This window comes from Podarcis melisellensis (assembly GCF_964234715.1).
Source record: "Podarcis melisellensis genome assembly, chromosome: 5".
In the NCBI taxonomy this organism is placed as follows: Eukaryota; Metazoa; Chordata; class Lepidosauria; order Squamata; family Lacertidae; genus Podarcis; species Podarcis melisellensis.
In genome coordinates, this window is record NC_138537.1 from 56,915,481 (window position 1) to 56,928,715 (window position 13,235).

The 13,235-nt window shown below is 44.6% G+C and overlaps 1 protein-coding gene across 4 annotated transcripts in view; it reads left to right on the plus strand.

Moving 5' to 3' along the window:
* Nucleotides 1-13,235, plus strand: part of DOCK1 (dedicator of cytokinesis 1) — a 383,360-nt gene that overhangs the window by 11,271 nt on the left and 358,854 nt on the right. For 2 of the 4 annotated variants that reach the window (XM_081912600.1, XM_081912602.1), the window contains exon 1: nt 4,828-5,012. The exons of the other annotated variants lie outside the window; for them this stretch is intronic. In XM_081912600.1, coding sequence (XP_081768726.1) covers nt 4,967-5,012 — 46 coding nt within the window. In that variant the 5' untranslated portion in view covers nt 4,828-4,966. Of the gene's footprint in view, nt 1-4,827; nt 5,013-13,235 lie in introns of those variants that run through there. 4 annotated transcript variants of the gene reach the window in all.

The window sequence follows — 13,235 nt, forward strand, 5'->3', positions numbered from 1 at the left end:
ATTGTACTGCCTCCATGAGAAGGGGAAACACAGCCATCGTGGGTGGGCCATTTCAGGATGGAAAGGTGTAGGTCACATGTCCTCCTACTGTACAGTACTGGAGCTTCTGGTCTAGCAGGGACCACTGTGACCAGCTCTGGGCCCTCTAACCCTTTGATTCTTTCTCCATGTCCACTGCCTTCTTCCTCAAAGAGGCGAAGTCAGACACCTGAGGTTAGGACACTTGGAAAGTACAAAGGGCAGTACGGTACAGATGAGTATGGTCCTACAAGTTGGTGGTTGCTTTGAGAAACTTCTGAGATGAAGAAAAAAGTCTGTGGCTGCCAGTTAACTGCTTAGGTAAATGCCAATTCTGCTTAACTTCAGGTTCCTAGAAGTCACAATAGAAAAGCTTTCAATTTTCCCTTTCACACTGGTGATTTGAGCACTTGTTTCATTTTCAAGAGTTTTCAAAAATTAGAGAAAATGAAAGACGAACACTTTAGATCAAAGTTTCTGTTCTCATCTACAAGTTGTCTTTTAAGGACTGAAATCACTTAAATACAGTAGATGACGAGCCATGAAGACTGAGGATAAAAGACTTTTGATCTCCCAACCCCAAGGCAAAAATGCCGATGCGTAGATCAAGTCAGCACATCACAATGGTCTTTGAATTCAAAGGTTCGTTTATTAACAGGAGTAGGAATCTTAGTCTGTTCTTTGGCAGATATACCGTAATATAATGTGATAAAGCACTTGGAGAGACCTGGATACCATTGTCATACAGGCATGAATCAGGACACCAAGGAAAAATAAGAGGTATAGAAAGTATAACGTAAGGCCTGCATTTGGCGTTAATTGCATTATCAGACTCCATGACGCCTGTTTTCCTGTATCTAATAACTTATTGTCAAACTGAACCCAAAATGTATATGAAAACAGAGATGTAATTAAAAGATTCTAGCTTCAGCATCATTATCATATATTTAACTTGTTAGGTGCTGTGTTGACCCGAAATGGTGAGCTCTTCTGGAAGCCCTGCTTGCAGCATATTGATGGTCAAGATGACCCCTGCCTAATAGGTAGCACTGAGCTCATATGTGTTTCACATCCACAGGTCCCAAGGATAACTAGAGCGGGAGGTAATGGTTAATACCAGCCACCAGTGTTCCCATGTGATGTGGTCTGCCTGGGCCTATAAAGAATGTGTGTATCTTTACTTAGGTGTGGACAAGCCAGTTCCTTGTTGTGGTGTCTGACCCACGACAGGCTGTGAGCTGGGGCAAGAAGGGAGGCATTAGACCTTTGCTGTAAGTTTGTACTTTTCTTTAATAAATTGTTAGACCTGACCACTCTGGCGGTTTGGGCACCTTTCTTTGGAATTCCTGCATATCGGAACTCCTGTGAGCTCTCCTTCGGATCTGCAAGGCATTTCAGGTTCCTGTTTCTAGCAGTGATCAGGAGGGCAGAGTAGCATTGTTTACATGGCTTCTCAACACACAAGTTGCTCCCAGTAACTGAAAGGGAGAGGGTCAGGGGGCGCTAGTGGAGCCAATCCAGGGCTACTACTGCTGCACGTACACCATGCCAATTTCCCCACCGCCTAATCAGCAGTGACCTCTGTACTGGGAAGTCAGGTAAGCAATGAGACTCCACCCTGCTCAGCTGACTTGATACTGCCTGCTGCTCAAAGTAGTCTCAATATGGTTTACAGTATTGTAAATAATACGATATAGCTGTAAACTCTACAAATAGACAGGCTGAAAAACTGTAGTGTGGCTCAAGCTTCTGCTTTGAAAGCCCTTTGACAACAAGGCACTTATGCCTTTCCACCCCACTCCCTAGAATTTATTCTTGCCGTTTTACTTTTCAAGTCTTTGTTTTAGTTAAGGAAAAGGTCAGATTGGCATTTGGCAAATGGCTCCATATTTCCCTTCTGTTTCTTCTGCAGTAGTGATGGAACTCCAGTCTCATTTATAATCTGCCAGGCCTTAGGAGTGCAACAAACCAGTGCCAATACAAGAAAGGACTTGTATCCAAAGGTGCTATAAAAATAGCTTTATTTCCTAGAAAATGTTATGTGTTCCTCAGGATATTTTCTTTCCTCTTTTAGTTTTTGCAAGAAGGAGTATACCTTTCTCCACATATTTGCTGTATAGCTCTACTATGTTACAGAGTACACTTTAATGTGGGTTCTGGGTCAGAAAATGTTGAAGACTGCTATATAGCTACATTGGGAAGACAACAGCAGAAACTGTTGGAAAGGAAGAAATATACTTGCCATGGTATACTGCTGCCGCTCACCTTTGGCAAGCATGGCAACTGGCATCACTTATTTCCAATTCTGAAGCTTCAGAGTTCGGCAAGATCATTCTGCATTGGTGCCTGGCCTCAGGGATGGACTAGTTAAGAACCAACAAACTACAGCTCTGCTGCTTTAAGGAAGCATGGCACACCTTCTGCTACCGTGGGGAGGTATGGCAAGGCCCTCTGCTGCCGCACATATATATCGTGATAAAGGTAAAGGGACCCCTGACCATTAGGTCCAGTCGTGACCAACTCTGGAGTTGCGGCGCTCATCTCGCTTTATTGGCCGAGGGAGCCGGTGTACAGCTTCCGGGTCATGTGGCCAGCATGACTGAGCTGCTTCTGGTGAACCATAGCTGTCAAGTGTCCCTTATTTGAAGGGACAGTCCCTTATTCCAGCGCCATGTCCCGCTGCTGTCCCTTATTGATGGATGTCCCTTAAATGATGTCCCTTTCATTTCAAAGGAAGCAGCTCCTCTCCCTCCCTCCCTGCCGGCCAGGGAGGAGGGAGGCTCCAACTGTGTTGCTTGGCTGTGTTGATCACCCAATAAGAAGTCTAAGAATGACTGGGGGGTCAAGCCTTGCATGCCTTGTGTGTGGCTAGTTAATGCAAGCTGAGGGGTTTTTTGAATGCTGGACACCATTTTGTTGCATGTGCTGCTGCAAACTTTGCAGTGCAAAGCCAGGCCAGGGAGCCATCTTAAGTTGAGGCTGCATAGGCCTTGTGGTACATGTGATTCAGATTCTATTCAGTTGAACCTCTGGTTACAAAGTTGGTTGGACAGTGTTCTCGAAGCTACCAGCATGAGTTTGACCAGACTGCAGGAGGACAGGAAGACTGGAGTGCCTGGAACAGGTGAGGCTGCAGGTCCCTTATTTTGGCTGCTGGTCCCTTATTTTCAAATCTGTAAGTTGACAGCTATGTTCTGGCGAACCAGAGCAGCGCACGGAAATGCCGTTTACCTTCCCGCCGGAGTGGTACCTATTTATCTACATGCACTTTGACGTGCTTTTGAACTGCTAGGTTGGCAGGAGCAGGGACCGAGCAACAGGAGCTCACCCTGTCGCGGGGATTCGAACCGCCGACCTTCTAATCGCCAAGTCCTAGGCTCTGTGGTTTAACCCACAGCGCCACCCGCATCCTTAGTATATATTGTGATATTTAGCTGGTAATATATCGTGATGTTGAAAATCAGGTATCACCCAGCCCTATGGACATATAACCCTGGTTCTGGTCCCACTGAACTAGCTCTCAATTTGTTTTGGGGCCCAATTAAAAGTTCTGGTTTTGTCCTTTAAAGCCTTATATGCCTCAGGACCCCTATAGCTAAGGCTACCCCATAGGAAGCTGCCCACACACCCTGAGATAGTTCCACCTCCAAGTGAGGCCTGGAGGGTGGTGACTAGAGAAAAGGCCTTCTGTGTAACAGCCCCCATTCCATTTATGGAATGCTCTCCCCATAGCGACCCACCAGGCAACAACTTTGTCTTTGTTTCAGCATCATGCAATGATGTTGTTTTCCGCGGCATTTGGGCAGCACCAGTGACTAAATGATTTTACTGTTTTCAATATGCTTATGTATATTTATTGTTGAAAGTTGCTTTGGGACCTGTTGCTGGAAACAATACATAAATTCAGTTAACTTAACCAGCTGCTGGCCAGCTCTGAAGTTGGGAGGAAGGGTCGATGATAGTTTTGCAGCTGTGTGGCTGAACAGTTTTAGCCACACAACATAATCCCCTTCCTTGCCTTTGTTGTGGAAGGGAAGAGTTGGGGGCTGATGTCTTCTGTGGGTCCTGCTTTCAGGCAGTACTGACCAACAGTGCATGCTCCTGCCCTGACTTCCCGTGAAGACACTGGGTGCTTTGGGAAGCAGTGTCAACTGTGCACATTCTCCTCACAGCCTAGGGGTGAGGACAGCTGGAGCCAGTACTGGATGCGGGCCATTGGACAGCAGTGCCCAACAGTGCCCGCTCATCAGTCTTTCCCTCGGCAAATGTCGGGGAGGGGGAAGTTCGGTGCATTGACAAGAGGTGACGGGAGGCAACTTGTAGATATGCCTGCTCATGGTCTCTCCTCCCTAAGGGCTAGAACCTTGACAGCTGAAGTTTCAAGTCTCTTAAGGGTCAAAACACTCTTACTGAGAAGCAAAGCTCTACGTTGAGCCAATGATGCCAGGGCACGTTTTGGACAGCAAAACTGTCTAAAATCCCGCCTTTCCAGATAAACTCCCTTGTATAGTACGGTAAATAGTTTATTGGTCGGGTTTTGTTTTTAGTTTTACTGGAATTATGTAAACTCACCCACGTCCGCTTGCATATGAGTCAAGTTCCTTTGCTGAGCTCAGGGGGACTGACTTCGGGCTAAACTTAGGCGCGGGGCGCCGTTCGCGCGGGCTCGCTTCGGAGGCGGCCGCCGGAGGAAGTCGAGTGAAGCCAAGCCTGGGTTTCCTACCGGCCAGGGGCGGGGAGGGCCTCCAACCCCCTGACTCCGCCTGTACCACATGACTTCTCCCTCGCCTGCAAACTTTTTCCTCCTCCTCCTCCTCCTCCTCCTTGTCCCGTTGCGGCCGCGGCCAAGGCTGGAAAATGGCGGCTCGCTAGACTCGCCGCTGGGCGCATCCCTGCCTTCGTGCGCCGGCTTCCCCCGACTGCGGGCAGGCTCGGGCTCCCGTGCGCCATGACGCGCTGGGTGCCCACCAAGCGGGAGGAGAAATACGGCGTGGGTGAGCGTTTTCTCTTTCTCCGTTCTCCTCCTCCTCGGGCTTTTCCCCTGGGCTCTTCCCGCTTGTTGCGCTTCTCCTTGCCGGGCGCTGCGAACTTCCCGGCCAAGTTTGGTAGTTCGGCTGGCGAGAAACTGCTGAGGCTCCGCTTGGCCTTCAAGAGCGGCAACAAATAAAAGCACAGTACAAAAGCTGTCGTGGTTCTCCTCCTTGCCTGGGTGCCCCCCGCCACACACTGGGTTCCCTCGCCCGCCTTGGGTTCATTGTCTCCGCGGGCTGCCCCGCAGAGTCTGGCATTCTTGCCATGAGCAACGTCGGAGGGGACAGAGCCGATTCCTTGGAAGAAAGGCCCGCGCGGGGAAGGGTGGGGTGCGCACGGGCGGTCGCCTCTCTCTCTCTCATCTACATTGCAAGGCGCGTTTCCTCTTGAAGGAGCGGCTTGTGTTTTCCTGCCCCTTGGCTGCCTCCCGGGGACTCCCTCCCTCTCTCTCCCCCTCGCACCCGCCCTTTCTGGAGAGCTGATCTCCGGGCAAAACTATTGGGATCCCTCGGTCCCGTTGTAGGCAATTCCGCCCCTTTCTGCTTTACTCCACCCCCTGAGCCTGGTTCTCTGTGAAGCCACGGTCTTTATTTTGTGCGGGGATCTTGATCCAGAGGCGTCTCTGTGCCCTTTCCTTAGTTTTAAGTTTGCCTCTCTTTTCTTTCCGATGAAGCGGATCGAGGTCTGTGCACCCCATTCTCCGAAGCTTCCTGTCCCACTAACTTGCAAGATTCTTTGTGCGTCTTTGAGAAGAGAGAATGGGAACTTGGTGCCCACTTGGCTTGTTTTAGCCCTGGCTCTCCCAGCCGACTCTTGTGCACCGCGCTAAACACAGGGGAATCCTTGTTTGCTCTTCCTAGGTAACCCAGCTGAATCGACTGACACCCCCCCCCCAAAAACAACAACACCTCCTTGTTGGACATGTAGGCAGCATTTCATCTTGTATAGTATGGCAGTGGATGTATCGATTAGTATTAAGTCTGTCACTATGGAGTAATGAAATCTCAGTTGATTCTATCAATTAAATCTGCATTATATTTGCATTTGATTAAAAGAATAGTTGTGAGTGACAAAAAGCATTATTTGTTTTTAAATTATACATACATTTTTTGTGGGGGAGCATTGCCTCTTCTTTCTCTACCCTAAATCCATTTCACCCCACCAACAAACAAACTTACTTTACCCTGGCAAGGGTCCTTGTGATGTTCATACTTGTGAGCAGCTGGAGGGTAATGGCTGTGAGTGTGCACTAAAAAGCCCTCAGTTCAAAACTGAACCTTAGCCAAAATTCTACTGGCTAATCCACTAGTTACTTTAGGCAAACCATGATTAAATCTTGATGCTCAGATTGCTGCTTTTGCACTCAAATTGCCAGTCAGGAGAGGAGAAATTACTTAACCCCCCCCCAATGTTGCTTTTTTCTCTGGATGGAAAAGGATTATGGACCCTGTATATTTTCTCCTGTTAGTGGAAAAGTGGCGGTGGGGGATTTTGAAAAGCGAAAACAATGAATTTTATTATACTGTTGCAGACCTAGTAAGGGAGGATTTTGAGCGGATGCATGTCAGGAAACAAAAAGGTTAAGCACCCCCTTCTGTCCTGATCACACTCTCAAAAGGTGGTATTTGAGTTGTTGTTTTTTAAAGAAACAAACATGGGAGACGGTACATCAGGTTTGTAGCATTCCTTTTCTCCCTTACAGGCTTGTTGGAGAGTTACGTGACAGATAATGCACAAAAAGTGCTGGAACACTCAAAATGCTAAGAATTAATGTGTTGAAGATGATACTCAGTGTATTGTGGATGTTAAGTACACCTGGAGTTCACAAAGGTTTAAATCTCCTTTCATTAAAAATGCATCTCTGTGAGGTCAGCTAATGAAATAACTTGCGTAGAAATTCCCTGTGTGCCTGCTGTCTCTCTGTGAGTGGCTCCTGTGCAATTAGGGGGCTATTTGCAATGGTTCCTGATTGTAGAAGAATCATCTGCCAGGAAGAGGGTCTGTCAGTTTCTTTCATTTGGCCTCATGCAGGTGAGATTTGAAAAGATCCCAGGTGCATAGGTTCTGCTGTGTACTTAGGGTAATATTTAAAGGCCCTATTCCTGGCTTGTGAACAGAATATTTTTGTTTATGCACAAGCACATGAGTATCCTTGTATCTTTTTTTTTGTTCAGTCTCTTGGTTGGATATACAATTTTCAATAAGTAATGTAATAAAGGAGTTGTGTGAAGAGTGATATACTGCTACTTGGGATGCAATTATGTATAAGGAGATTAGATACCCTGCTGTGCTATGGATAGCTCTGTAATTGATGCTATTGGAAAACGTTCTGCTCCTGTTTCTGGTTTTAGATTTGCCTCCTTTGACCTGGCAGGTCTTCCATAGCCTATATATTATCATCTTGATCTATTGTAGATCCTAATTGTAGGGTCTTGACTTGATAGGCTCTAATTACAGGTATCTTCAAGTCCTGTGCATAATGGCATTTAGCTAATCTAAATGTGGTCCTTTCCAAGGTCTATGGCCTGTGATTGCTTTTATGGTACAATTTATGGTACTATTTAAACATGTGTTAGGGAGAATTTAAGATATAGTAAGGTATGTCTTGACCTCGGCTTTATTTTGTTACATAAATTCTCAAAACTTTTTTCAGCAAGCCTACTTATATATATAATTTAGTTAGTTATACTGTATTTTATAGTTTAGTTTTTAAAAGTTTTTTATATTATTAGGCATATAGATATTTTTTCTGATTAAGTGGTCCAAATAAGGTTGCTTTCTGCACTCTTGTACAGACACTTAACAACTCTTGAAAGAGTATTTCCTTTACTGGTATGGCTGGTAAGCTATTAATGAATGATCTGATGTGAATGACAAAATCCTGAAAAGTGGCTGAAAAATGGCTTTGTTCCTTCAGTATCATTTATATAGTGAAAAAAATATTTACCATATGGGGGAGTGTTCACACATTTTACCATATGAAAAAAATGCCTTGCTCATTAACCTTTCACATGGCCATTTTAAAAATAAGTATTTGGGTTAGTTATAACTGTAACTTATAGATAGACTAGTCTTTTGCACTCTTGTAAGCAATAACCCACTTCAGCAGATTAATAAATGGTTGATATGAACGATATTCCTTATGCACATACTCAGTAATTTGATGGCACTGCATGTTTTCTGTTTTAACTGCTCCACAAGAGAAGCTGTGTGCTTTCCTGTTACACTTTGAATAGAATATGGGGGAATAGATGATTTGGTGTCTTGCATTCTGTAGCGATGTTTTCTAGAAATTCATCTTCGCTTCTACTTGCGCATTGCAAATACAATTTGTTTGGTGCAGTTCATACCGAAATATGAAAACTGAAGGGACAAGATTGCCCCGCCAACCTTTACAACTATCCTCCTAGAGCAAATATGTGCAGGACTGTGCAAAAAATTGCTTATCCTTCCTTTAAGGCTACCTTGCACTATTGCTTTGCTGTGCTTTCTGAAGGCATGCTTTCCAATGGGATGTATGGAAGTGGTTTAGAATATACATTTTTTGGAATAACTGGAAGAAATTTTCAGTTAAGAATCAACTGTCCAAAGTGGTTCTGTTCATCTAAAGCATTGCTGAGAGTAGAAGAGGGAGTTTATGATACGTATTGCCTGAATAAATAAATAGTCTTGCCGGGCTCCAGAGCGATTAGTTGAACTTTAACGGGTTGCTGTAAAGAATTGAAATAATAAAGCCTAACTTTAGGGGTGTCTGAATTGCAGTCTGGAACGTTCATCAGAAATTGTGGACAAATGTCAAAAAAATAATATCATGATTCCTTCAGCATGGTGGTGGTGGGGTTGCCTGGAATGGAGTTGTTAAAGTACGGTACCCTGTACTTGACCACCTCTGCCAGCCTCCTCTAGTGGGGATCTGCAGTGTGCCTGATTTGGGCCTCTTTGCTGTGTTGGCTTGGGAGCTGGTGCAGAGAAGAGGCCCCACCCCTCGCTCCCCACCTTCTGCCATGCTGGAGCTGTGTATGGGCTGCTGGCTGAGCTGCTCAGGGGTTGGGGTTGCACCCAAAACTTTGAATGTTGTGATAAAAATACGGCTTGAAAATGTAGACTGCAGACTAAATTATCTGAAAGTGCCCAACATTCTTGGAAATGCAATACAGTACTGAGTGCATTAGAGAAGAGAACATTGTGGTTCTCAGCAAAACAGCAGTCATGACTCTTGGTTTTGGTGTTCAGTGAGCTCATTCCTTGAAAGTGAGAACCACCTTGCTTTTTCTATAGTGCTCTGTTGAAACTGCACATAGGTGTACTATCTGTACTGCAAACAGCTAAGGACTAAGTCTGTAAAGGCAAATATATGTTGATGCATTTATCCAAATCTATTTAACAGTAGATGCAATGGAATAAATACATCAACATATATTTGCCTTTACAGAGAGTGAGTGTTTGAGACCCTAATTATAGCTGATGAGCATATTCAACAGATGGCTTGTAGTGAATAGCTGCAAGTGGCTATTCACAATATATCAGTAAGTGGGCAAGTGCATCCTGTTTTGGTCCTTGATAGGTGCCATATTATTATATGTATGAAGCTTACACAATTGCATTCATCTGTCACTTGAGTGGCATAAGAGCTGCTTCTGCTTCCTACCCCAGGGCTGCAACAACAGCTGGTTCCATGGTAGCCATTGTGCTTTCAGAATGTTACATAGGTGTGTTCTTTCCTGTCTGGAACATCTGAGACCCCCTCGTACGTGCAACAAACCATTACTTGTTCATATGCCGTTCTGAGCTGATGCAGTAATGGCCGTGTCCCATTGTCAACTGTTATTTCTGGAATTGGTCCATCAGTAAATTTAACTGGAAGTCATGGCAGCAGAAAAACTAGAGTCACACACAGCTGAACTTAGCGTTTCAAATTGCAAGCCGCTGTTACAAATGTGATTGATTTCTTCGTGGGCAGTGGCTTTGGCTGTAGCCTTAGTGTTGTATCTGTGGTTGAAAGGCCTATATTTTTTGAATTGGCAGAAGGATAGCTCAGTTGGTTGCAAGCTTGATCCCCTTATGGGGCAGCTGCATATTCCTGCATTGCAGGGGGTGGGCAAATGATTTCTGCCAGGGTGGAAAGTGATTCTGGCATAACTTGTCAATTTAGTTTGTTGGCAGTATGTGGCATTCTTTGCTTTCAAGCTTTGTAGCCATTTTAGGCGTGCATTAGTAATCCAGTCGTCCTACACGCATGTGTCCTTTTTGGTGTGCTTATTTTTGTTCTCTGCTTGCTTCAATATGCATATGGGCCTGGAAAATTTAAGGCGCTTATATATATATGTAAATGATTACCAGTTACAGTGGCACCTCGGGATACGAACGGGATCCGTTCCGGAGCCCCGTTCGCATCCTGAACAGAACGTAAGGCACGTCTGCATGTGTGCGGGTCGCATTTCGCTGCGCATGCGCATGACGTCATTTTGAGCGTCTGTGCATGTGCGAGTGGTGAAACCCGGAAGTAACGCACTCTGTTACTTCTGGGTCGCTGCGGAGCGCAACCCGAAAATACTTATCCTGAAGTGTATTTATCCCGAGGTATGACTGTACTTATTTGAGAGGAAGCAGGACAGGAGTAATCTTTTCTTGATTGTCATATATTGATAAGAGCAATATCAGAGGAAGTACTTTAAGACAAAGACATATGTTACATTTTGCATATGGCGGGAATAGATGTAACACTTTTCCACTGCGTTCTGAGGCATTTTTCAGGGTAGTTAACGTGAATCCAAATAATTGCCAGTGCTTGGAAAATGTCACATTGGTCTTGACCCTAAACAGTTCTTTGAAGTAAATGTCATAGAGGTCAGACATAAAGTAATATTGGAATCTTAGTGGCATCACTTACCCTGAATAGGTTATAAATTTTAGGACAAAAAACTTGGGTTGTATCAATGCTGCAGCTCCACTGGTGAAGGGGACTTCAGTGCATGCAAAATAAATTGCTCCTTCTGTTCTGCTCCTCCAGACCCTCATGGCTCCTCAAAATCAGCTTTGGGGGGTTGGGAGTTTCTTCTAGAGCAGGTTTCTTTTTTTGGTGGTGGTGGTGGTGGTGGGAGCACAGTAGAAAGAGAGGAAACAAAAGATCTGTTGTGCCAGCAGGGTGCCCACTGGCCCAGCATTGGGTACAACCCCCTGTTTTTGAGAGTTGGGAAATTTAGCTTTGGTAAACAAGAATGATTTGATGTTTAAACCAGCTAAATATGGCCTGCTCCCTTGCTTTAAAAAAAAGAAAAGAAAAGCTTGTTAAGTCTGCTGTAGTGTGTTTGTTCTTCAATTTGCAATATGATGAAAAATTTGTTTGTTGTCCACTGATCTCAAAAAAAGTTGCACGCATAATAGAATAATATAACAGAATAGCTGTGAATGATGATTGTGCTCTACAATATGGCATGTCTCTAATGAATATCAAGGGTATGAGAGTTGAAAAAAAGATGTACAGTGGTACCTCGAGTTACAAACGCTTCAGGTTATGCGTTTTCAGGTTACGGATGCGCCGAAACCCGGAAGTACTGGAATGGGTTACTTCCAGGTTCTGGTACTCGCGCATGTGCAGAAGCACTAAATTGTGCTTTGTGCAGAAGCGCCAAATTGCGTCATGTGCATGCACAGACACGGCGCTGCGGGTTGCGAACGTGCCTCCCACACGGATCATGTTCGCAACCAGAGGTTCCACTGTATTGTAGCTAAGAGAGAAACTAAATGGCATTATCATTTTCCTATAATTCACATTCTGAAATCTGGTTCTGGGAACTGTACAGAGTAAATACTTCTTTTATTTTCTGCCTCACTGATCATCTCTCAATAATTTAGTATAAGGAGTCATCAAATTTTAGGGCCAGTGGGCACACCTGGAATTTTGAGAAAGTCGTAAGGATGCTGGTTGCAAAATGACTGCCATGGTGCATGTGGTATAATACAAAACCTCTTGGGTACCCTCTGGAATACTATGTGATCTTTGGATGAAGGGTGGAATATGAGTTTAATAAACAAACAAACAAATTGCCTTAAACAGGGTCAGTTACTTGGCATGTCGCAACAGCAGTATGGTGACACAACCACAATGACATTTCTGTGCTTGGCGAGTGAGTCAGTCCTGGCATGCTGTGTTCCTTTTGGGGGACTGCTTGCATTGTCAAATTACACCATGTGATCATGTGTGTGGGTCCACCAATCGCATAGAGAACAGTTAGGTGGACTAGTTTGCAGACATGGATTCAGCTGCCCTTTCTGTGATGACAACAGTGCTTCTTGGAGCTAATGTTTTGAAGGGGGAAAGTCTGTTGTTAAATAATTACACCCTTTATGCCATATGTACCAGCCAGAGGTACTTGTTGCTGCTGTAGCAGAATAAATTAATGCTTCTATGCTGGCTGGATAACCTGGATCATCTTGCCACATCAGCACAATACTATTGGTTCTGATTTTGCACCAGCATAACAGGTTGTGATTATTTTAAATCAGTCGAAAGCCACGGCTTAAAGTAAACCAATCTGTAACCTCCCTCTCCTTAATGCATATGCCACCCTTAAGCAGGGACATCAGTTTGTGGCAGAACCGCAGAACTCTTTGAATTTATTCATTGGTTTTGTAATTTCCACTGCAGTCTTGGGAGTGCAGCAAAGAATAGTCTTTCCTTTTGAGCTATACACTCCTGTGCGTGACTGGCTTCCCTAATCTCTCATGTTCCAGAGACTTACTGGTTGTGATATACATCTCAATAACTTATTCCCTGTATCTGTACTGAAAGGTTGTGCTGTCAGTGTGATACTGTAGTGGGGTATAAATGTCCCTGAAAAGCTGTTTCCCCTCTGCTAAACTAATCTTGTGGCGTGCGATTTATAAAACCATCCAGAATATCCATTGCATATACTGAGGGAAATTACCGCCTTGGAACAAAAGGCATTGTAATGATGTTTATAAATATTATCACAGAATGCAGTTGTGAGGGTGACTCAGCTTCATATCCTGAAGCACTTCATACAGGAATAAAGATGGGCCAGAAATGGTAGTGATAGGGGGTGGAAATGCATTGTTCTTAACAGGATGAATGTCATCAGTAGAGTATATAAGAAACACACATGTTTGGTTATATCCTTATTAAGGCCTGTGAAACGACTTGTAGTTGTATCCTTATACTCTTG